Source organism: Vipera ursinii (genome assembly GCF_947247035.1).
Source record: "Vipera ursinii genome assembly, chromosome: 2".
Classification (NCBI taxonomy): domain Eukaryota; kingdom Metazoa; phylum Chordata; class Lepidosauria; order Squamata; family Viperidae; genus Vipera; species Vipera ursinii.
Window position 1 is genome coordinate 291,345,307 of NC_139513.1, and position 26,092 is coordinate 291,371,398.

General features: G+C 46.0%; 1 protein-coding gene across 1 annotated transcript; it reads right to left on the minus strand.

Moving 5' to 3' along the window:
* Positions 1–1,585: 1,585 nt before the first annotated feature.
* On the minus strand, positions 1,586–26,092 carry SPMIP6 (sperm microtubule inner protein 6; the record flags this gene model as incomplete). Its single annotated transcript, XM_083351185.1, has 8 exons — positions 1,586–1,726; positions 6,482–6,571; positions 11,837–12,050; positions 14,047–14,122; positions 17,574–17,686; positions 21,884–22,031; positions 23,356–23,394; positions 25,958–26,092. 8 exons carry the CDS (start codon positions 26,090–26,092, stop codon positions 1,618–1,620), a joined length of 924 nt encoding a protein of 307 aa, XP_083207311.1. The 3' UTR covers positions 1,586–1,617.

The window sequence follows — 26,092 nt, forward strand, 5'->3', positions numbered from 1 at the left end:
GGGTTGATCTCCTCTAGGACTGACCGGTTTGATCGCCTTGCAGTCCAAGGGACTCGCAGGAGTCTTCTCCAGCACCAGAGTTCATCTCCAGCACCATAGGACTGGGGGGGTCCTTAATGCTCTCTAATCTTGGTTGTTTTCTTGCAGACGTTTCATGACCCAACTGGGTAACATCATCACTCTGGAAGGGAGTGGGGTTTTCTCCCTGTTCATACACTGAAGTTTGTGAAGGTATTCTGGGTTGTTGTTTACTGTTTGGTTATTTGTCTGAGTTAGTTGTTCCTTGATTGGGATATTTTTTTTACTACTTGATTTGTTGACCTTTTCTAAACAACATCTACATACCATTCAGAAAAGACAACAAAAAAGCTAAAAGTAAACAAAAAGACCCAAACGCTTCCTGGCCACCCAGATAAGCAAAGATTAATACCAGAACAACAATCAGGCAGTGAAACAATAGCCCAATCCAGGAACCATCAGTTCAGACAATCGGGAGAACAATCTAATCAAGGAACCACCAGGAACATTCCCATCAATTCTAGCAAGCCACTAGTATATAAATAGAGAGCAAGCAAACCCACCCCACCCTGCTTCTAGCACTGATGATGTTACTTAGTTGGGTCATGAAAGGTCTGCAAGAAAACAATCAAAACTCAGCGCAGAGAGCATCAAGACTCCTCCTCCTCCTCCTCCTCCTCCTCCTCCTCCTCCTCCTCCTCCTCCTCCTCCTCCTCCTCCAACCCCACTCCCTTCTAGCACTGATGGTATTATCTAGTTGAGTCATGAAATATCTGCAAGAGCAGCAAGGACCCCACGGCCTTCCTCCTCCTCCTCCTCCTCCTCCTCCTCCTCCTCCTCCTCCTCCTCCTCCTCCTCCTCCTCCTCCTCCTCCTCCTCCTCCTCTCCACAAACCCCAATCCCTTCTAGCACTGATGGTATTATCTAGTTGAGTCATGAAATGTCTGCAAGAAAACTACCAAGATCAGAGAGCACCACAGACTCCACATTTCTCCTCCTCCTCCTCCTCCTCCTCCTCCTCCTCCTCCTCCTCTCCACAAACCCCAATCCCTTCTAGCACTGATGGTATTATCTAGTTGAGTCATGAAATGTCTGCAAGAAAACTACCAAGATCAGAGAGCACCACAGACTCCACATTTCTCCTCCTCCTCCTCCTCCTCCTCCTCCTCCTCCTCCTCCTCCTCCTCCTCCTCCTCCTCCTCCTCTCCACAAACCCCAATCCCTTCTAGCACTGATGGTATTATCTAGTTGAGTCATGAAATGTCTGCAAGAAAACTACCAAGATCAGAGAGCACCACAGACTCCACATTTCTCCTCCTCCTCCTCCTCCTCCTCCTCCTCCTCCTCCTCCTCCTCCTCCTCCTCCTCCTCCTCCTCCTCTCCATAAACCTCACTCCCTTCTACTTCTGATAGTGTTACCTAGTTGGGTCATGAAACTTCTGCAAGAAAACAAGCAAGCTCAGAACAAACCAGGGACCCCAGAAAGACATGGTTTTTTTTGCCCGGAGCGTGGTGTTGTAGGGGAAAGAGAATCCAACCAAGCCCATGGCATAATTTGTCACCAGTGGCACTTTTTAATGGCAGTCTCTCTTGACTCTCTTAATACCAACATGGCGGAGGGGGATAAGCTTCCGAAACAAACTCAGGATGAATAATATAGCTGCCCCTCTCCGGCCCTCCAGCTCTCTTAAAATGACTCGTGTCCCATCTGCAAGGAGAGAGAAGAGAATTAGCAAAACCCGCCAAGGCTGTTTATCCAACTACCCACCCTACCAAAGTCTTCCAACCTCCTTACTGCAAAGGATTTATTTATTTAGCGTATGGCTGGTCACACACAGAATTAAAAGCAGTTCATATTTACAAGTTAGAACAGTTAAAACAATTTTTTTTTTAAAAAGAAGCAATTATAAAACCTAAGAGGAAAACAGAAATAACATTTTAGAGTTTAATGTCGAGTTTGGAGATCCAGTCAGTAGCTGCCGTTGTTACGCAGAGGAAGGGATCTAAGTGACCAACTCTCATGGTTTCCCTACTAACGAGTGGGTGTGCTGGGATTTGGGGTCCAAACAGATGGGGGGGGCTACAGTTAGAGAAGGCTACCTCTAGTCTTACAAAATCCCCCTATTTCCTGTCTAGTTAGAAAAAAGCAGGAGCAAGGTTTGCAAAGGTTAATCATCAGGCCAAAGGTGGGGGGAAGGTATGTGATTTTTTTCCCCAGCAGAAATATTTGGTTGCCAAGGGAAAGGAGAGCTTGATCTTTGAAGGTCCTGGCATGAGTGGTTTCATCCATCTATTCCTTCCCCGTTTTCCATTTTAATTTTAAGGACAAGTTTCTAGCACTCGTGGTTTTGCAGTGAGCGGTCAAGAAGCAATGGCAGGACTGAGAAGAGTCAGTGATTTTTCCAGCAAAAAATACTTGGTTGGGGAAAAGGAGAGTTTAATCGCTGAAGGTCCTGGCGTTAACGGTTTCACCTATCTATTCCTTCACTTTTCTGTTTTAATTGTAAAGACAAGTTTCTAGTATTCATGGCTTGCTGGGAAAGTGGGTGAGTGCTCAAAAGCAAATGACAGAAGTTGGCATCCACAAGTTTGAAAGTTGCCAAGGTTGGACACCCCTGCTCTAGAATGACAGGTAGTCCCTGACTTACAACAGCTCGTTTAGTGACCATTCAAAGTTACAACGGCACTGAAAAAGTGACTTGGGGCTGTTTTTGCACACTTACGACCGTTGCAGCATTCACGGGATCAAAATCTGGACTCTTGGAAACTGGCATGTACTTATGACGGTTGCACTGTCCCGGGGTCACGTGATCACCTTTTGTGACCTTCCGACAAGCAAAGTCAGAATGGGAAAGCCAGATTCACTTAACGACCGTGTGACTAGCTTAACAATTGCAGTGATTCACTTAACAGTGGCGGCGAGAAAGAACATAAAATGGAGCAAACCTCACTTAACAACTGTCTTGCTTAGCGACAAACCCTTTTGAGCTACATTGCGGTCATAAGTTGAGAACTACCTGTAAAAAGACACGATTTCTTCGGCAGAGATATTTGGAAGATGTAGTCTCTGAAGGTCCTGGCACTGGAGGTTTCCCCCATCTATCCCTTCACCTCTCTGTTTTAATTTTAACGACAGGTTTCTAGTACTCATGGTTTTGCAGCGAGTGGTCAAGGGGCAGTGGCAGGACTGAGGAGAGTTGGTGATTTTTTCCCAGCGAAAATATTTGGTTGGGGAAAAGGAGAGTTTAAATCTCTGAAAGTCCTGGCATTAGAGGTTTCACCCATCTTATTTCTTCATTTTTCTATTTTAATTTTAAAGACAAGTTTCTAGTTGCTGTGAAAGTGGGTGGGTGGTCAAGAGCAAATGACAAAAATGAGAAGAGTTGGCGTCTGCAACTCTGAAAGTTGCACAGGTTGGACATCCCTGTTCTAGATTAATTGGCCGAATCAATTTAATTGAAATTGGGAGGAATATTTTTCAACTTCCTGGTCCTGGTTCCCACCCCGGTTAGGCAATTGCGCAAAACCTGGCACGGCTTCCCCAAATAGCCATAAAACTATGCAGCAGCAGGAAAAGCAAATCAAAATATCTTGGGGGCTGGAAACTTAGAGCAGGCATGTGATGTCGCAACTTTGCTGAAGCCAGTCAAATCCGTAAGTTATTAAGGGAGCTTGAGGTGGGGAAAATACTTTGATTTTGGGTTTTACTGATTAGACTGATGTTGTTATAGAAATGGCTAGTTTATGCTATTGTAGGAAAATAAAAAGTTGAGGTCGATGCTGACTTATTTTACTGCAACAGAGAGAGTCGGAAATCAATGCCTTTTTTTTCTCTCCCCCCCCCCGTTTTCACACTTCTCTTTTCCCCTTCCCTTTGTTTCCTACTACTTGCTTCTGTATTTTCGTATTTTATACTATAAGCTAAAAAAAATAAATATGTAAAAAAAAAGAATATTTTGACAGGGACTTGCCCTCAGGCCTGTCTTGAGTTCCCACAGTTAGCCCTTGACTTGTGACCCAAATTGCCATTTCTAAGCCAGGTGGGTATTAAGGGAGCCACACGCCCAATTTTACGACTTCCCTCCCCCTCGTGGTGGTTAAGCAAATCCCTACTGTTGTTAAGTGAATCACAGAGTTGTTAAGTAAATCTGGCTTGTCTTAGCTCTCAGAAGCTGGCTGGGAAGTCGCGAATCGCAAGAGACGGGGCAGCTGTCATAAATACACACCAGTTGCCGGGTGTCCAAATTTTGATCGCCTAATTATTGGGAGGATCGGCTTTAGCTTACTTTTCTGAGTGCTACTGCAACTTCAAACCATCACTAAATGAATGGTGGTTAAGTTGTGGACCACCATCTTGTTCAACCCCTTTGAGGAATCTATTCCATCATTCCTAATAGATGGTCATGTAGCCTCACTGGGAATCCTCCAATAAGTGGAGACCACAAGGTGATTAAGGAGACCCACCTCCCAGAATATAGAGTAGAGTGGAGTAAATAGAATTAGAATTAGAATTAGAATTAGAATTAGAATTACAATAGAATAGAATAGAATAGAATAGAATAGAATAGAGTAGAGTAGAGTAGAGTAGAGTAGAGTAGATAGAATAGAGCAGAATAGGAGTAGAGTAGAGTAGAATAGAACAAAACAGAACAGAGTAGAGTAGATAGAATAGAATACAATAGAGCAGAATAGGAGTAGAATAGAATAGAATAGAATAGAATAGAATAGAATAGAATAGAATAGAATAGAATAGAATAGAATAGAACAGAGTAGAGTAGATAGAATAGAATAGAATAGAATAGAATAGAATAGAATAGAATAGAACAGAATAGGAGTAGAGTAGAGTAGAATAGAACAGAACAGAACAGAGTAGAGTAGAGTAGATAGAATAGAATAGAGCAGAATAGTAGAGTAGAGTAGAGTAGATAGAATAGAATAGAGCAGAATAGTAGAGTAGAATAGATAGAATAGAATAGAGCAGAATAGTAGAGTAGAGTAGAGTAGATAGAATAGAATAGAGCAGAATAGTAGAGTAGAGTAGAGTAGAGTAGAATAGAATAGAATAGAATAGAATAGAATAGAATAGAATAGAATAGAATAGAATAGAATAGAATAGAATAGAATAGCTGAGTTAGAAGGGACCTTGGAGGTCGTCTAGTCTAAACCCTATATCATTTCAGACAAATGGTTGTCCAATCCCTTCTTAAAAACTTCCAATGTTGCAGCATTCATAACTTCTGCAAGCAAGTTGTTCCACTGATTAATTGTTCTCACTGTCAGGAAATTCTACCTTAATTCCAGGTTGCTTCTCTCCTTGATTATTTTCCACCCATTGCTTCTTGTCCTGCCTTCTGGTGCTTTGGAAAGTAGGCTGATTGACACCCCCCCTTTCTTTGTGGTAACCCCTTAGACATTGGAAGGCTGCTGTCATGTCACTCCTAGTGCTTCTTTTCATTAAACGAGACATACCCATTTCCTGCAATTGTTTTTCATATGTTTTAGCCTCCAGCCCCCTAATCATCTTTGTTGCTCTTCTCTGCAGTCTTTCTAGACTCTCAACATCTTTTTTACACTGAGTGAGGAGTCATAGATCAGGACTTCTAACCAATCAGAATAGAGCTGGGAGGGACCTTGGAAGTCTTCTAGTCCAACCCCCTGCTCAAGCAGGCCGGTCAAAGATGAGGTCTACAGAAGGAACTATAGGTAATCCTCGACTGTTGCAGTATCCCCTTGGTCATGTGATCAAAATTCAGACATTTGGCAACTAATTCATATTTATGACGGTCGCAGCGTCCCGGGGCCCTGCGATCCCCTTTCGTGACGCAGCAAAGTCAAACGGGGAAGTTAAATTCACTAAACAGCAGTGTGAGTAACTTAACAAGTGCAGTGATTCACTTAACAATGGTTGCAAGAAAGGTCGTAAAATGTGGCAAAACTCACTTAACCACTGTGTTGCTTAGCAACAGGAATTTTGGCCTCAGTTACGGCGTAAGTCAAGGACTACCTATAGTAGTCAGAGATTGTCTATCTCGGGGGTCTTCCAACTTGGCCCTTTTATGACTTGTGGACTTCAACTTCCAGAATTCCTCAGCCAGCATGCCTGGCTGATGAATTCTGGGAGTTGAAGTCCACAAGTCACAAAAGGGCCAAGTTGGAAGACCTTTGGTCTGTCTATCTGGTACTTTGTCAGCTACTTACAGGGCAGCCCTAACACAAACCAACTGAGATACATGTAAATATTACTCCAAGCTACATTTAGTCCTCAACGTACAACCCTCCACTTAATGACTGCTTGAAGTTACGATATCCCCGAAAAAAAGGACCTTATGACTGGTTCCTCCCTGTTATGACCACATCGCAGAAATATCAGTGCCCACCACCCAACTTAGCTTTTCAGTCAAACAAAATGTGCATGTAGTTATGGGTGGCAAGTCGTCTTGCACCCAGGTTTTGGAGTCCTTACTTAAGGTTCATATACGGGAAAGATGGCGGCAGGCTTGGCAAACGTGCACAGAGCATCATGTCCACCTGGTGGTCGTAGTATGGGAAACTCCTGAAAGAGAAGAGAAGGGAGAGGACCATCATTAGAAGCACCACTAGACTATGAAGATTCTCAGTCATCCAGGTCATAGTTATCCTAAAGATGCTTTTTCACGAGGTAACTGGACTTTCTTGTATTTCTTTGAAGATGTTTCACTTCTCGTCCAAGAAGCTTCTTCAGCTCTGGATGGTGGGGAAATGGAAGGATTTATACTCCTTGCAGACAGCTGGTTATTTGCATTCTTTCAGACAGTCGTTGAGGCCACTTGGAAGCTTATCTGTGTCCTCGGGGTCACCTGAGTGGTGCAAATGGGTGTGGAGCCTTTTTGGCTGCAGGATGTTTTCTGCCCTGAAGGGACACGTAAACCTCCAAGTGGCCTCAACGGCTCTCTAAAAGAATGCAAATGACCAGCTGTCTGCAAGGAGTATAAATCCTTCCATTCCCCAACATCCACTCAGAGCTGAAGAAGCTTCTTGGATGAGAAGCGAAATGTCTTCAAAGGAAAAACAAGAAACTCCAGTTGCCAGGTTAGGCACAGTGCGGCATACTCTTCTGGATATCACATTGTGGTGATTTTTTTTTCCATGCTGACCCAACGATGTACAAGATAAAAAAGCCAACCATGAAAATCTGGAGAAACCTGTTTGGACAGGTAGGTAGTAAGAAAAGGGCAGTGTAGTTGGATTGGGCCAAGGACTGCTAACTCCAGCATCTAGGCTTCAAGAGTTAACCCCACATCTCAACCCCTGCAATCAAGTTATGAAGTAGCTAGCAGGGGGTTAGACTAGAAGACCTCCAAGGTCCCTTTTAACTCTTATTCAGTTATGGGGTTCAGTCTGGACAGGCCAGATTGAAGAAGGATGTGTTTCATTCCATTGACCCTAACCCTAATTCTTTCTTCTTTTCTCTTGCAAATCTTTCTCCATAAAAACCCATCCCTTTCAGTGTTCTCCAGGAGAAGAGAGACTTTATCCTGAAAAGAAATTTACAAGTTCTTGGTCTAATTCAGCAAACTGAAAGATAAATCAATCTCGGTGCTTCATTTAAAACCAGCAGCTTTTAAGCCCTTTGTGACCACGCTTCACTAACATTAAGCAGGATGAGGCCAAGTTCTGACTTGGAGAGGAGATAAAATTGGAGGCTGATGTGCTTATAGGAGAAGGAATGGTAGAACCTGGGGTTGGAATAAAAAGAGGAATCAGCCTGGAATCCCTACATAGCCACAAGTGAACTAAGTTAAATTCTTTTGAGTGTTGTTAGTTCTTGTAGATAAGATAACCTTCAGCGTCACCTTTTTCTGTGGAACACCCTGGCACACATTTAAAAAAAACCAAATTATCTAACTCTGTCTAGATGACAACCCTTACTTGAGAAGTTTCTTGTGCGTAGGCTTTTAGTAATAAATCAGTTTATCTGAACCTTCACATACGAACTTGGCCTTTCATGCCCGACAGTGTTAGAATCGGAAATAAAACTCAGCATTATTTGGCAGGTAAACTCCATGCCTGGTGGGTCCCTTGTAATGTTGACCTTGACTGCAAGGGTCTTCCTTGTTTAATGTTGAGCCCAAGGAGAGGTGGGCAAAAGAGGAAAACACTCAAGACAGTAACACAGGAAATTGAGGATTTCGTGGCGAATGAGGTTCAAGTAGGCATGTCCCTGGGCTATGGCCAAAAAAAGTCAAGGCAATGGTCTCACTGAAGCTCCACTTGGTTTTTATGGGCAACGCAGCTTCTGCGGCTCCTAACTCTTGAGGTTCTTGACGGATATCCTGAAGATGTTTCTGGATCCCTGGGATGATTTCTACTGAATTCATCTCCAAAGACCTCTAGAGTTAATGACGTGGATCCGCTTTGTGAAGACGTTTGGGCTATAGCAGCATCGGTACCTTCTACTTGCCTCTTTCCTTATCTCAACTCACTTTGACCAGACGTGTGCTAGTTGTATGGTTGCCTTTTTTAAAAGGTAAAGTAAAGGTTCCTCCGCACATGCGTGCTAGTCGTTTCCGACTGTAGGGGCTGGTGCTCATCTCCGTTTCAAAGCCGAAGAGCCAGCGCTTGTCCGAGGATGTCTCCGTGGTCATGTGGCCGGCATGACTAGATGCCAAAGGCGCACGGAATGCTGTTACCTTTCCACCATAGTGGTCCCTATTTTTCTACTTGCATTTTTTATGTGCTTTCAAACTGCTAGGTTGGCAGAAGCTGGGACGAGTAACAGGCGCTCACTCTGCTACGCGGCACTCGGGATTCGACCCGCCAAACTGCTGACCTTCTGATCAACAAGCTCAGTGTCCTAACCCACTGAGCCACCGCGTCCCCCGCCTTTTTTGCTCTACAGCAATATCTCTCAATCTTGTCCACTTGAAGACTTGCTGGCTGGAGAATTCTGGGAGTTGACATCGACCCATCTTCAAGTGGTCAAGGCTGAGAATTACTGCTCCATGCTATGCAAACCTTTGACCTCTTCTGTATGTGGTCTAGATGGCCAGTCTTCGTTCAGGGTTCTACAGGCCCAGCATCCATCCTGGTGTACACCAGATTTCTCTCCATCCTAGTCTCACTAATGGCTTTTAGGCAAACCACTACTTTGCTCCCCTCAATAAGAAGATGACATTTGATGGGTTGTTCCAGCATGCCAGGATGGGGGAATCAGAAGTTGGGGGCATCTGAACAGCCAATTGTGGTGGTGGGGGATGTAGAACAGCCTCTCCTGAAAAAAGATCTTTAGAAGCCCTCAACCTCCTGTTCATCTCAGAAGTATGTTGAGCAAGACATGCTGATGTTTCACTAACAGTCAATCAGAATAGAACTGGAAGGGACCTTGGAGATCATCTAGTCCAACCCCGTGCTCAAGCAGGAGACCCTGGCCTAGACAAATCCCAGACAAATGGCTGTGTCTAGTGTCTTCTTCAAAACCTCCATTGATGGAGCACGCACAGTTTCTGAATGCAAGCTGTTCCACTGGCTAATTGTTCTCACACTGGTTAATTGTTCTCGCAGTACTAGCTTCACATTTTTGAACTGGACATGAAGCTGTGTTTGGCAACAGCAGGGCCACATTGGGGCTTCTGGGGGCCCTATGCATTTTTGCCTTTGCGGGCCCCCTCCCTCTATAAAAACAAAAGTACTGATCAGAATAACAGAGCTGCTGTCTTATCTATCCCACATTTTTTTCTATCTTACCAAGAAGTAGGTCTACTTTATCAAATGCTTTCCTAAAGTATTTCTGAATTTTGTCCCTCTTTCAAGACTTACTTACAGGATGACATTCCTCATTCTTCCAAGAATGCCAGAATATCTTACCCCTTTGTGGCCACTCTGTGTTTCCCTTCCTCTACTCCAGGGGTAGGCAACCTTGGCTCTTTTATGACACATGGACCAACTCCCAGAATTCCTGAGCCAGCTGTGCTGGCTCAGGAATTCTGGGAGTTGAAGTCCACGAGTCATAAAAGAGCCAAGGTTGCCTACCCCTGCTCTAGTCCCACTCTTGGTAAGGTATGTCCTGCTTAGACAGGCAGAGAAACAGACTTTGGAACTGATTGGCTAATTGACAATAGTTAACTTAGCAGCTCTAAAATGTAGACTTTTAAGTTAATTTTTAAACAACATTTTAAAAGTTAAGACTGATAGCTCTGCACATAAGGAGCTAAACACAGAGACTATCTGCCCATTTTTCTGGTGTTGGTGAAAAAAATTAACATTTGTATACTTAAGTCCCCACTAACAGGGATTTTCCAACCAGTGCTCAATGCTAGGTATTAACCTAGCAGAAGGAAATCTGCAAGCTGGTTTCAATTATATCTGACAACTCCAGAGTGACACAGTGGGAAAGCTGGCCATTGCACAGGATTTCTCTCTCTTCTCATCTCTTTCCATCTCTCTCTCTCTCCATCTCTCTCTGTCTTTCTCTCTCTGTATGTGTGTATGTGTGTGTATATGTGTATATGTGTGTAGGAGGGAAAGATGACCACATTATACAGCAGTGTACTTCAACCTCAGCAAATTCAAGATATGCTCCCAGAATTCCCCAGCTAGCATGGCCCTAATGAAATCTCCTACCTACCCCATTCATCTTTTATTTTAAATATACGTGGTTGCTATTTAGCAATTAAAGTTATGGGTTATTATGGGTTCACTCCTGGAGCTTTCTTTGCATCCATGTAGACGTTCCCTTAAAATCTTGGATGGGTCAATTGGCGTTTGGAGATGGAGCCCATTGCTGTAAACCAGGGGTCTTCAAACTTGGCCCTTTTATAGCTTGTGGACTTCAACTCCCAGAATTCCTCAGCACGCTGCCTGAGGAATTCTGGGAGCTGAAGTCCACAAGTCATAAAAGGGCCACGTTTGAAGACCCCTGCTGTGAACCATTTTTCAAAATTTGCTAATGGAGCAGCTTAGGAGATTCAGTGCCGCCCTCCTCCTCCTCCTCCTCCTCCTCCTCCTCCTCCTCCTCCTCCTCTTTTCCCCAAAGAAGAAGCTCTCATCTCAGGGACAGCTGGCTACAGGACTTCTGTAGCAGGAATTTTCTCTTCCTTCCATCAATGGAAGAACAATGCTGACCTCCACTGTTGGTGAAGACATTTTCAGGCAGTTGGAAGGCTAACTCTGAAGAAAGAAGAGCAGGAGGGCTGGTGCTCTGGGCCAGCATTTCTCAACCTCAGGAACTTTAAGATGGGTGGACATCAACACCTAGAATTCCTCAGCTAGCGTGCTTGAAGAGCGGTGGACTCCAGCTCCCAGAATCCCCTGGGCAGCAAGCTTTCTGATGGGGGGGGATTTTAATTCTCCGAATTCCCCAGCCAGCCTGCTTTAAAATGAATGGATCTGAACTCCCAGAATTCCCCAGCCAGCAAGTCTACCCATCATGAAACTGCCAAGGTCAAGAAAAATTGCTCTGGGACCTTAAGACGGGCTCTCCAAACTTGAAAACTTTAAGACTTGTGGACTTCAACTCCCAGAATTCCTCAGCCAACCAGGTTGGCTGAGGAATTCTGGGAGTGGAAGTCCACAAGTCTTAAAGTTGTCAAGTTTGGAGACTTCTGCCTGAGGAGGACACCTCAAGAAGAACAGGACCAAAGTTGGTTGCTCTCCAGCTTGAAGTCTCCACATGAAGGACCCTACCTCTAAGTCTACGGTGGCATTATGCCCAGACCCTAGGAAACTTGTTACTGTGGTGTCCCACTGGTCTGTCTGAGCCCCTGAGCCCACCCCCCCAAGGGGAACCCCCCCCCCCGGAGGAGTTGGAGGAAGAGAGGCTGCAGAACCGAACCCTCCGAACCTTACAATCTTCTCAACTAGCTGGCTGATCTGCCTCTCATTGGTGGGGGCTCCGTCAACGTAGTAATCCATTCCACGCAAGCAGTAATGGCGTCCAGTGCAGGGGCTGTAGTAGCCTTGGTAGGGCATCCGGCCTGGGATGGGGTAATGATGCCGGATGTATGGAAGCTGCTTCCGAGACAAGCTGTTCAACATGTTGACCACGACTTCTCGTTCTGGAGAAAAGAATTCAGAAAGAGAGGGCAGCTAGAGGCCAGCACCAGGGGGTTGGGCTCTGTCCATTGGCAGCGGGTTCAAGGCCAACCTCAGCGGGTTCAAGGAACAAGCTGAGATTAAGGAGAAACTTCCTAACAGTGAGAACAATTAACCAGTGGAACAATTTGCCTCCAGAAGTTGTGGGTGCTTCATCACTGGAGGTTTTCAAGAAGAGATTGGAGATCCTTTTGTCTGAAATGGCATAGGGTCTCCTGCTAGTGCAGGGGGTTGGACTAGAAGTCCCCCCCACAAGGTCCCTTCCAGCTGTATTCTGTTTGATTGACTCAGGAAGCACCGCTTTTCAGAATGCAAAATTTGAAAACTCAACATTCAGAATAACAGAATAACAGAGTTGGAAGGGACCTTGGAGGTCTTCTAATCCAGGGCTTTTCAACCTTTTCACCCATTGTACCACTTTTAGGATATGGCAACATCCGAGTACCACCAGTCGCCTAGCAAGGTGTGAAAAACTTGACACCCCCCCCCCAAAAAGGAAAAAAGTGATGAAGTACAGGTAGTCCTCGACTTACAACAGTTCACTTAGTGACTGTTCAAAGTTACAATGGCACTGAAAAAGTGCCCCCCCCAGCCACAGCGGAGCAAGACACCTGCCTGCCTGCCTGGCGGTGCTCTTCCTCCTGTCCAAGGTTTTCATTGTTGTGAGCATTTCTGTTGAGGATTGGTAGCGGGGGTGAGGTGGGGGGGTTGTTTGGTTTTTATTTCCCCCCCCTCTGCTGGGTGGTTGCAGCAGGTTTTGGTCACTTCACATGACCCTGGGACACTGTGACCGTCATAAATATGAATCAGTTACCAAGCTTCTGAATGTAAATCACAAGACCCTGGAGATGCTGCAACATTCCAGCTGATCAGCACTTCTTCTGGGCTCAGCAGAAGCACCAGGATCAGTGCCGAGCTCCAGCTGGAGCCTGACGCTGATCCTGGTGCTTCCGCTGAGCCCTGACAGCCCTGCAGCTCCATCCGTCTCTCGCTCAGGCTTGTACGGTGCTGCCACCGGTTCAGCTCATTCCCCTCCCCTGCTACCACTTTTCTAGGATGGTCGCATACCACCTGCCAGGTGCCAATGTACCACAGGTGGTACCTGTACCTCTGGTTGAAAAGCCCTGTTCTAATCCAACCCACTGCTCAAGCAGGAGACCCTATACCATTTCAGGCAAATGGCTGTCCAATCTCTTCTTAAAATCCTCCAGTGATGGAGCACCCACAACCTCTGGAGGCAAGTTGTTCCACTGGTTAATTGTTCTGCAGGCGATTTCGCCTTAGTTCCAGGTTGCTTCTCTCCTTGATTAGTTCCCATCTGTTGCTTCTTGTCCTGCCTTCAGATGCTTTGGAGAACAGGTTGACCCCCACCCCCCAGCCTACTCTTCATTGTGGCAGCCGCTCAGATACTGGAAGGCTGCTAACATTTCACTCTTGGTCCTTCTTTTTATTAAACTACACGTATCCAATTCCTGCAACCGTTCTACATATATTTTAGCCTCGTGTCCCCTAATTCACCCAACCTGAAGTGATAGCAACCACGGAAGCTCAAGGCTTCACAACTATGTTTTCAGATTACCAATAAAGGAGAATATTTATCTCTCAGGGTTGAAAAAGAGGAGGAGGAGGAAGGAGAGGGGGAGGGGGAGAGGGAGGAGGAGGAGGGGAAGGAAGGGGGACAAGGAGGAGGAGACTGGGGTGTGTGTGCGCTCTCTGAGCTTGGTTGTTTTCTTGCAGACGTTTCATCACCCAACTAGGTAACATCATCAGTGCTAGAAAGGGCTTGTATATAAGCAGAGAGAAAACCCCACTCCCTCTTGGCACTGATGATGTTGCCTAATTGGGTAATGAGATGTCTGCAAGAAAAGAACCAAGCTCAGAGTGCACCTTGTCAGCCAAATTGGATAGCTGCCTTATGCCTACAGTGCGATGAGGAAGGGAAGCTTCAGGAAGAGATACCATAGTTGTTGAGTCGCTCAGGCTTTGGAGGATACTCCATGGGCATCCCGCGCAGAATGGCATCCATGCCGGCTTCCTGAAAGGCAAGTTTGCAGGAGGTAAGTCCATTGCTTTAGAAGTGGCAGCCAGGAAGGGTCCCAAAGATGCCACGTTTTGTCCCCAGTTATCTCGGAAAGAAGTACAGGGTAGTCCTCGACTCAGTTGATTTAGTGGCCATTCAAAGTTACAGCGGCATTGGAAAAAAGTGACGTATGACCGTTTTTCACACTTACGACCTTTGCAGCATCTCCATGGTCACATGATCAAAATTTAGACGCTTGGCAACTGGCTCCTATTTATGACTGCTGCCGTGTCCCAGGGTCGTATGATTTTACCTCTTACAACCCTCTGACAAGCAAAGTCAATGGGGAGGCCGAATTCACTCAACCAGGTTACTAACTTATCAACTGCAGTCACTGAGGCAAGAAAAGTTGTAAAATGGGGCAAGATTCACTTGACAAATGTCTCACTGAACAACAGAAATTTTGGGCTCATTTGTGGTTGTAGGTCAAGGGCTACCTGGTGTGGTCAAAAACGTAAAGAGGACCGACACATCATTGCATCACATCCAATGGGCACTCCTGGGAGATACAGGGATGGGCAATGGAGACAAATCAGTGGCAGAAGTGAATTTACTGCTTGGGCTATTTTCTGACTCAAGAATGGAAACCAAATGCTTCAATTCAGCAATGACATACGTACACCCAAACACCCACACCACTGATTTCTCCTCACATTTCTGCTTTTATCATTGATTCCCTGTGAATGTGTTAGAAGTTCTGTTTATATACACCCAGCTTTCTTTTCATTCCATTTTCAAAATGTGACATCATTAAAAATTGCATGTCCCATTCCTAAAATGTAGGGAGTTCTAGGGTAGTTTGCAAACAATATACATATCAGCAATTAAATCAGAGCAATAAAACAGAATGCAGGTAGTCCTTGACTTACAACCACAACTGTGCCCAAAATTTCCACGGCTGAGCAAGACGCTAAGTGAATTTTGCTCCATTTTACAACCTTTCTTGCCGCAGTTGTTAAGTGAAGCATGACAGTTGTTGAGTTAGGAACACATTTGTTAAGTGAATCTGGGTTCCCCCATTGAGTTTGCTTGTCAGAAGGTCGCAAAAGGGGATCGCGTGAACCCGGGACACAGCGACCATCATAAATATGAACTAGTTGCCAAGCGTCTGAATTTTGATCTCGTGAACTGTGAGGATGCTACAAAAGTCGTAAGGGTGAAAAATGGTCAGAAGTCCCTTGTTTCAGCGCTGTTTTCACTTTGAACCGTCAATAAACAAAAAACCGTCAATAAACAAAGTTGAGGACCATCTATACCAGCCTGTCAACTGCTTCCCTGACCACTTTTTGATTAGGTTAAAATTAAATCAATCATTCCTGTTGTGATTCCAGCAGCTGAGTCTGAGGACTCAAAGGAGGAGGAGGAGGGGCCTGGAGTGTCATCAAAGTCATAGGGAGGCTCTGAGGAGCTCCAAGACTTACAGTCTGAGGAGGAGCTTGGCCCCTCTACTCGCACTCAGGCTGAGACACAGCTGTGCTGGGAGTCTGAGTTGGACAGTGATGAAGAACAGCTGGGAAATATTCAGGATGCACGAAAGCTCAGGCAAGAGAAGTGAGTAGGACAGAGGAAAGCAATGGAACGGCTCCAAAGGCAAAGGAGAAGGCATTAGGAAGCCACGCCTTGGCTGCATAATAAAAGGGAACTTGTGGGAGGCGCTGGTTGCCAAAGGCAACCTTTGGAGTTAAGAATCAAGTTACGATGAACTGTGTTTGTTTTTCCTCAAGTCTGTGAGTAATAAAAGGGGTTTGGGTTTGTCCTGCGGTTTCTGCCTGCTGGATTTGAAGAGGGGTTTTCTCCTTGTGAACTTAGCAAGTTGCTCAAGTAGGCTGGGACAGAACAATTTCCAAATGGATTTATCCTTCAGCCAGATCTGCAATTCTCAGGATGCCAATCCATCCATTGGGTGGATGGTACAATGGTCACAGTGGTGTTGCGAAGCTATGATCTCTTTTACGTGCCTTGTGGAGACCTGGCAGGAAAAAGAGAGGGCCAGAGCATCAGAGGTGCCCACCGTGGTCAAAGAAGTCAAGAAGGTGGCCATAACGGTGCAGTTAAACCTCACTCTTTGTGTCTGCATCTACACTGGTCTCTCCGATGCTGCTGAACCACCTGGCCCTATGCTTATAGGACAACTGAGTGGGGGGGGGTCGGTGTTCCTATGCATTGGCCCCCCCTGTGGATAAGATTCCATCCTGCACCCCCCCCCAGCTCTTAATCTCTTCCCCACCCATGGAGAAAACCAGCCCTGGGCAAAAAAAAAAAGCTAAAGTGAGAATCAAGAAATTAGACAATGGGAATTACCAGAGGGAGTATTTAAAAATTGAACATTTGTTTGAATATGCTTAAAGAAATAGAAAGATTTTGAATATAAATGAAGGTTAGTTTAAGAGGGATGAGCCCCTAAGCAGGCATGTCAAACTCGCGACGTCATGTGACGTCGCGCGACGTATTGCGACTTTCCCGCCATTGCTGGCAGTGGGGTGGGCGCGGTTTTGGCGGGATGCGTCTGGCCCCCGGGCTGGCAGTTTGACATGCCTGCCTTAAAGTAATATAGTATGCCTTCTTCCCTTTTTCTTTTGTCTTGGGGTTTTTTTTTTGGCATGAGAAATATAAAAATGTTGGGATGGTTTATATAAAAAAAGTGTTTTCTCTGTTTTGTCTTCCCCCCTCCCCATTTTTGCTCTTATTTTCTTTTAGGGTCTGAGAAATGCAAAAATGTGATGGCTTGTATGAGAAAAAAGATTTAAATACTTAAGTGTAACTAATTTTGAGAAAATGTTAACCAGTAAGAATGTTTTGAATGCTGTGGGGAAAACAAATTTAAATAAGAATGTAAACAGGATTTATGATGAGGCAATCAAGATGATCAATGAAAAGAAGCTTTATACCCATGTGGTTATTATTTGCAGAAACACGAGAAAAATGTTTAATTGTCATTTATTTAAATAAGAACTGTATTAATTTAAGGTTGGCTAAAGAGAATATTATTGGAAGAAGAGGAAATCAAGTAAAGCTATTATATGGAGTTATAGAAATTAATTGTTATTGATTGTTTTTTAAATACTAACCCAGACATCACGATGTTTACCAATTATTAAGGCAGGGGTGTCAAACTTGCGACATCGCACGATGTAGCGGAGCTTTTTCCTCATTGCCGGCAATGGGGTGGGCGCGGTTTTGTTGTGATGCGTCCGGCCCGCACGGTGGCAGTTTGACACCCCTGTATTAAGGTGTATGTTAAAAATCAATAAAACATATTTTTTTTAAAAAAACAAAGAAAGAGAGAAAAAGAGAAAGAAAGAAAGAAAGAAGAAAGAAAGAAAGAAAGAAAGAAAGAAAGAAAGAAAGAAAGAAAGAAAGAAAGAAAGAAAGAAAGCCAACCCTGGCGTGGCGTGGTGTGGCTTACCCTGGGGATCCGTGGCAGGTACGTGGTGTATCGGTTCCAGGCTGCACTGTTGTACGGCCCAGTCCGCCAGGTTGCATATCTGTCGTTGCCGACGAACACCGGGTTGAATTTTTCTGGGTTTGGAAAAGAGTGTAGGGTTTTCAGGAAACCAGTGGGGAGACCCCAAGTGGAAGGGGTTCGGTGGGGGTGCCACCCAGGGTCTTGAGGGAAGGCTGGAATTATTGGTTGGTTGGTTGGTTGGTTCATAAAATTTATTGGCTGCCCATCTTATCATAGGTAAGTTACAGTACATATACAGTTAAAAACATAAAAAGACATTCAAACCAAGGACACCTGGGGAGGCCGGGAGCGGAGTGAGGGAGATGGGATCTGCTATTACTCAGTCAACCACCTAACTTCAAGAAGCACATACAGGTAGTCCTCGACTGATGACCGCCATTGAAAATTGGACAACTTATTTGTCTGGCATGGTATAAGGCAGGGGTCCCCAACCTGTGGGCTGCAGTCCACCACCAGGCTGTTGCCTATTTGCAACCGGGCCGGGTAAGGGGCAGGCCGGCGCACGTGCAGCCCCACTTGCGTGAGCGGCGCCCCAAAAACTTCTCTCTAGCATGGGTGGAGCTATGCGTGTGAGCGCTAGCCCGCCACTCATGTGACCTGGTTCCCCTCTCCCCTCCCACCAGTCGGGCCACCAAAGGTTGGGGACCACTGGTATAAGGTTTCCTGCTTGAGCAGGGGGTTGGACTAGAAGACCTCTAAGGTCTCTTCCACCTCTGTTATTCTCTTTGTTGTTAATGTTAATTTAATTTAATTTAATTTATTAATATTTCTATACCGCCCTTCTCCCGAAGGACTCAGGGCGGTGTACAGGGCAAGAATAAAACACAGAAATTACAAAAGTTAAAAAGTAATTAAATACATGCCCCAATTAAAAAATACAGTTAATACATAATAAAAACCCCAATAAAAATAATAAAAAACCCCACCAATCCCCCCTCAGGCCAGGCCGGCTTGCTCGAAGAAGTATGTTTTGAGATCGCGGCGAAAGGAGCGAAGATTGGGCGCCGTCCGGAGCTCAACCGGTAACTGGTTCCATAGCTCCGGGGCGCCCACAGAGAAGGATCTCCCCCTGGGGGTCACCAGTCGACATTCTCTGACCGGTTAAGTCAGCTTTGCCTCATTTTAACGACCTTTCTTGCCATAGTTCAGTTAGTAACACGGTTGTTAATGTATCTGGCTGCCCCGCTGACTTGACTTGTCAGAAGATCGCAAAAGGGGGATCCCGTGACCCTGGGACACTGCGACCCCGACCCAAACGCGAGCCAGTTTCCAAATTTTGATCACGTGACCACAGGGATGCTGCAAGGGTCGTAAGTGTGAAGAACAGTCATAAGTCTCTTTTTTTTTAAGTGCCGTTGTAACTTTAAATGGTCACTAAACAAAATGGTTGTAGGTCAAGGACTGCTTGTCGTTTCCGTTTTCTTCTACTTTTTTTAGTTAAGGAAGCCTGTTTCTCCCCCCCCCCCATCTTTTGGCTACTAAAAGCAGATGAAGATCGCCCCCCCAATGTTTCATGAGAACAGACTTTGAAATGTCAGGAGCAATTAAAACAGACTAGCATCGAACTGATTCATCGCATTGTTTTATCCGAGTTGCATGACTCAGGATTCATTAATTGGTACAATAAATAGAAACTCTATAGGGCAGTGATGGAGAACCTTTTAGAGACCGAGTGCCCAAACTGCAACCCAAAACCCACTTATGTATCGTTGGGTGCCGGGTAGGCGTGGCCCATTGGGTGGGCGTGGCCCATTGGGTGGGCGTGGCTGTGGTGGTAACGGCAGACTGGGTGGGACTAAAAAGTTCAATCAATCAATTCAAATTTTGCCAGATCTCTTTTTTTCCCATGAGAAGTTGAAATTGATTGATTGAACTTTTTTTTTTGCACATGGCAGCGGAGGCCTAAAGCGAAAAGGTTTTATAAAACCCGGCTGAAGGCCTAGGACTGAGGTGACGGCGTATGTGCCCACAGAGAGGGCTCTGCGTGCCACCTGTGGCACGCGTCCCATAGTTTTGCCACCGTGAGTGTAGGGTTTGCTCCACTATCGAAATTTATTAGGGTGACAAACGCTGAGAAACCCTTTTTAGCTGTGAATTCTCACAGGGGGAGAAGACCCCCAACATCTGGCCAGGCCAGAACACTGCAGGTACAAGGTCTATGCCAGCGGTGGGCAGCTATAGCCTCTTTATGACCTGTGGACTTCAACTCCCAGAATTCCCCAGCTAGCATCAGAATTCTGGGAGTTGAAGTGCACATGTTGCAAAGAGGCCTCAGTTGCCCATCCCTGCTCTGTGCTGTTTGCCTTAGGCAGCTTTGCCAAGAGGAATCCTTCATAGACAGGGAGTCCTCGAGTTATGACCACAATTGAGCCCAACATTTGTGTTGCTAAATGAAGCATTTGTTAAGTGAGTTTTGCCCCATTTTACGACCTTTCTTGCCACCGTTGTTAAGGGAATCACTGCAGCTGACAAGTTAGTAACCCGGTTGTTAAGTGGATCTGGCTTCCCCCTTGACTTTGCTTGTCAGAAGGTCGCAAAAGCAGAACACATGACCCCCCCCCCCCAGGGCACTGCGACCGTCATAAATGGTCGTAAGTGTGAAAAATGGTCATAAGTCCCTTTTCTCAGTGCCGTTGTGACTTTGAACAGTCACTAACTGAACCGTTGTAAGTCGAGCTGTATTGTTTAGATAGCTCTGTTTCTAATGTTTTAATCCCAGTCCTGCTCTCTAGGCAGCATCAACTGATTAGGCGCAAGCTTGCTTGTTTTCTCCTGCGACGGTTCTGATCTTGGACATCGTGAGACATTCAAAGGATTCAGCAGGTTTTGCACTGACAGGTAAACTACCAGAGGGGTAGGAAATTGGTGGGCTCTCTGCCATTTCTATAGGTGGAAGGGGATGTCCCTGCTGGGTTGCCCAGTTAACAGGTAGAAATGAACAAGGGATACCGAGATTGGGGAGGTCAAATGTCTGCATCAGTGTTTCAAACCTGGCAACTTAGATGGGAGGACTTCAACTCCCAGAATTCCCCAGCCAGCAAGCTTTAAGATGGGAGGACTTCAACTCCCAGAATTCCCCAGCCAGCAAGCTTTAAGATGGGTGGACTTCAACTCCCAGAATTCCCCAGTCAGCAAGCTTTAAGATGGGTGGCTTTCAATTCCCAGAATTCTCCAGCCAGCAAGCTTTAAGTTGGGTGGACGTCAACTCCCAGAATTCCCCAGCCAGCATAATTTAAGGTGGATGGACCTCAATTCCCAGAATTTCCAGCCAGCAAGCTTTAAAATGGGTGGGTTTCAATTCCCAGAATTCACCAACCAGCATACTTTAAGGTATTGTTGTTGTTAGTTGCGAAGTCGTGTCCGACCCATTGTGACCCCATGGACAACGTTCCTCCAGGCCTTCCTGTCCTCTACCATCTTCCAGAGTCCATTTAAGCTCACGCCTACTGCTTCAGGGACTCCATCCAGCCACCTCATTCTCTGTCGTCCCCTTCTTCTCTTGCCCTCAATCTTTCCCAGCATTAAGCTCTTCTCCAGTGAGTCCTTCCTTCTCATTAGGTGGCCAAAGTATTTGAGCTTTAGCTTAAGGATCTGGCCTTGTAAAGAGCAGTCAGGGTTGATCTCCTCTAAGACTGTCCAGTTTGATCGCCTTGCAGTCCAAGGGACTCGCAGGAGTCTTCTCCAGCACCATAGTTCAAAGGCCTCAATTCTTTGGCGCTCAGCCTTTCTTATGGTCCAACTTTCACAGCCATACATTGCAAGTGTGGAGACCATAGCCTTGACTATAGGCACTGTTGTTGGCAGGGTGATGTCTCTGCTTTTTAGTGTGCTGTCTAGATTTGCCATGGCTTTCCTCCCCAGGAGCAAAGTGTCTTTTAATTTCTTGGCTACAGTCCCCATCTGCAGTGATCTTGTTGCCCAGGAAAATAAAATCTATCACTACCTCTATTTCTTCCCCATCTATTTCCCAGAAATTGAGAGGGCCTGAATTGTCCCCATGGACAGTACTGTCCCCATGGACAGTACTTTAAGTTGGGTGAACTTCAATTCCCAGAATTCCCCAACCAGCAACCTTTGGGTTTGGTGGACCTCAATTCCCAGAATTCACCAGCCAGCAAGCTTTAAGTTGGGTTGACAACCACTTTGCTTAACAATAGAAATTCTGTTCCCAGTTATGGTCATAAGTGGAGGACCACCTCTACCACAGTGTAGCAGAGTCAAAGGGAAGGAGTTGAGGACAACTCAAGTACCTTCTTCACGGGTCACCCAATACTTGTACGGCCGGTAGGCTGTTGGTTCTATCGAATTCTTGTAGGAATACTCCTGGACTGCCCTTTTCACCATCTTCTCCAGGTGGGCTTGGTCAATCGGATGGTCCACTTTGGGCACGGTCAAGCCCTGCAGAGAGGAAGGAGAGCAGGTCAATTTGTGGAGATGTGGAGGAAGAGTTTGGGTAGCCTTGGATCAGGGGTCTTCAAACTTGGCCCTTTTATGACTCGTGGACTTCAACTCCCAGAATTCCTCAGCCAGCTTGCCTGGCTGAGGAATTCTGGGAGTTGAAGTCCACGAGTCATACAAGGGCCAAGTTTGAAGGCCCCTGCCTTGGATGAATCACTTGTGCGCTGACAACTACTAAAGTGGGAAATGTAGACACGTAGAACTGTTGAGTTGGCAGGACACAAAGTTCTTCTACTCGGGTGTTTCTCAACCTTGCTCAATTTAACATAGGCTTGGGCTTCAACTCCCAGAATTCCCCAGCCACCATGGGTGGATTTCAACTCCCAGAATTCTGCTTGCTCGGTCCCACCCTCTCTGCAAGAAAACCACCCAGCTCAGAGAGCACCAAGGACCTCACGGTGTTCTCCTCCTCCTCCTCTGCAGAAACACCACTTCCTTCTAGTACTGATGATGTCACCTAGTCCTAGTGGAACAGCTAGTGCAGAGGTGATAAACTGGCGGCCTGGCTCCGCAAAGGCAAAAAACGTCACGATCTATCACGTGACACGATCACATTTGACACCCGTGAGCTAGTGGAACAGCTTGCATTAACCAGTGGAACAGCTTGCTTTCAGAAATTGTAGGCGCTCCATCACTGGAGGTTTTTAAGAAGAGACTGGACAGCCACTTGTCTGAGATGGTACAGGTTCTTCTGCTTGAGCAGGGGACTGGACTAGAAGACCTCTAATGTCCTTTCCAGATTCTATTCTATTCTATTCTATTCTATTCTATTCTATTCTATTCTATTCTATTCTATTCTATTCTATTCTATTCTATTCTATTCTATTCTATTCTATTCTATTCTATTCTATTCTATTCTATTCTATTCTTCTATTCATGAAACATCTGCAAGAAAGCAACCCAATTCAGAGAGCTCCAAGGACCTCAGTCTCCTCCTCCTCCTCCTCCTCCTCCTCCTCCTCCTTCTCCTCCTCCTCCTCCTCCTCCTTCTCCTCCTCCTCCTCCTCCTCCTCCTCCTCCTCCTCCTCCTCCTCCTCCTCCTCCTCCTCCTCCTCCTCCTCTCTGCAAACCCCACTTCCTTTGAGAGCTAATGATGTCACGTAGTTGGATCTGCAAGAAAACCACCAAGCTCAGAGGGGCACCAAGGACCCCATGCTTCTCTCTTCACAACCTCTCCAGGACCCCCTGGGAAGGACTCTCAACTCCAGAGGGATCCATAAAGCAAAGCTGTCCTCCATGAAGGAAAGATTGCTAGGAGACTCACAGCTGTGACGCGGCTGTCAACTCTTCGAGGGAGCAAAAATCAGGAAAACCAACTCTACATTTTTGAAAGGAACCGTCTTCTATTGAGATAGCTTGTGGTAGCAGAACTTGAGAAAGCTCCCGACTGTGTTCTCCCCGTGGGTTCCTCTTATATGCCAGGGGGGTAGGGTGGAGCTAAGGCTTGTTTCCTTGGCTTATGTTTGGCTGGGTGTTGTGGTAACCATCTGTGCATGGTTTCTCCCAAGGTCATCTCTGTGCCTCTTTACACTGCCAGATCTTGACATGCATGCATCACACGAGCCAGCAAGAGGGAGAGGTAGGCCTCAGCTGAACGACCATAATCGAGGTTGAAATTTCTAACACTAAGCCACTGTTAAATGAGTTTAACGAACCCTGCCTGATTTTGCAACCTGTTTTGCCATGGTTGTCCAAGTGAATCACTGCAGTCATTAAGTGAGTCGCGTGCTCGTTAAGTGAATCTGACTTTCCCCCATTTGACTTTGCTTGCCAGAAGCCAGGAGGGAAGGCTGCAAAATGGCGATCACTTGACATCAGGATGCCACATCAGGATGTCATAAAAAAATGCCAGCTGCCCCAAACCCAAAGTTTGATCATGTGGGATGCCGAGGCAGTTGTAAGTGTGAGGACCTGACACAAGTCACTTTTTTCAGAGGCACTGTGACTTTGAACGGTCACTAAATGAATAGCTGTATTTGCATTGGATGAGGAAAATATCGTGCAGATGCAAACACTCACCTGGCTAAGATTGGTTAGTAAGTACTTGGCTTTTTGTAGTTTACTGCATGTGTGAATCTAGCACAGTTAGCTGGCTGTGGAATTCTGGGAGTTGAAGTTCAGGCAGCTCAAAGTTGTCAAGGTCGAAAACATTGGTTTAGTCCAGGGGTTGGCAACCTTGGCTCTTTTATTGACTCGTGGACTTCAACTCCCAGAATTCCTGAGTCAGTTATGCTGAGGGGAAATGGAGAGGTTGCCATGATGAGTCAGTTATGCTGACTCAGGAATTTTGGGAGTTGAAGTCCACGAGTCATAAAAGAGCCAAGGTTGCCAAGTCCTGATTTAGTGAATTGTGAGAACCTAGAAAATGGTTTTTAGACTATAGAAAAAGTGCAAAGAGCAACAAAGATGATTAAGGGACTGGAGGCTAAAACATATGAAGAACGGTTACAGGAACTGGGCATGGCTAGTCTAGTGAAGACAAGGACCAGGGGAGACATGATAGCAGTCTTCCAATATTTGAGAGGTGCCACAGAGAGGAGGAGGTCAACCTATTTTCCAAAGCACCTGAAGGCCAGACAAAGATTTTTTTTTAATTTTTATTTTAATAATATTTCTATACCGCCCTTCTCCCGAAGGACTCAGGGCGGTGAACAGGGCAAGAATAAAAATACAAATTACAAAAGTTAAAACTAGATTAAATAAATGCCCACATACTAAAATACATCTTTAAAACCCCGATAAAATAACAATAGCAACCCCCCCCAATCCCCTCATCAGGCCAGGCCAGCTTGTTCAAAAAAGTATGTTTTTAGCTCGCGGCGAAAGGAGCGAAGGTCGGGCGCCGTCCGGAGTTCAACCGGTAGCTGATTCCATAGCTCCGGGGCGCCCACAGAGAAGGATCTCCCCCTGGGGGCCACCAGTCGACATTCTCTGACCGGTGGCACCCTGAGGAGGCCCTCTCTGTGGGAACGCACAGGGCGGAGGGAAGTCCGGAGTACCTGTTCCCTCAGGTACTCCGGACCCCTGCCATGTAGGGCTTTGAATACCATTACTTTGAATACCATTACTAGTACCTTGAATCTCACCCGGAAGGCAACTGGCAACCAATGCAGCTCACGGAGCAGAGGTGTAACGTGGGAGTATCGGGAGACTCCCAACACAACTCTCGCGGCTGCATTCTGTACCAGTTGGAGCTTCCAGGTGGTCCTCAAGGGCAGCCCCATGTAGAGAGCGTTGCAGTAGTCTAGTCGAGAGGTCACGAGCGCATGAGTGACCGTGCATAGATCATCCCGGCTTAGATAGGGCCGCAACTGGCGCACCAGGAGAACCTGGGCAAAAGCCCCCCTAGTCACAGCTCCTATATGGTCTTCCAGGGTGAGCCGTGAATCTAGGAGGCCTCCCAAGTTGCGAGCCCTATCTACGGGGGGTAATAGTTCACCCCCCATAGTGAGAGGTGGAATGTCCGAATAAACTCGGGATGAAGGTATGCAAAGCCACTCGGTCTTGTCGGGGTTGAGTTGAAGTCTGTTCCTCCCCATCCAGACCTGAACCGCCTCCAGGCAACGGGACATCACGTTGAATAACGGATGGAAACCGATCAAGGAGAGATTCAACTTGGAAATAAGGAGCAATTTCCTGACAGTGAGAACAATCAAGCAGTGGAACAGTTTCCCTTCAGAAGTTGTGGGAGCTTCATCACCGGAGGCTTTTAAGAAGAGACTGTCAGAAATGGCCTAGGGTCTCCTGCTTAAGCAGGGGGTTGGACTAGATGACCTACAAGTTCCTTTCCAAGTCTGTTATTATAAATTCCTTCTCTCCACTCATCCCATATAGAGATTCATCGATGGATACCTGGAATGGATTACCTTTGTGATATGCCCATTCGAGCTCCATTGTTGCAGGGAAGGCTCCTGATAGGTGTGTTTCCTAACCACCGGCACCCGATAGGAGTCTGTGTAGGTGCTGAGGGGGGTCTCGGTTTTATGTGCAAAGATGAACAT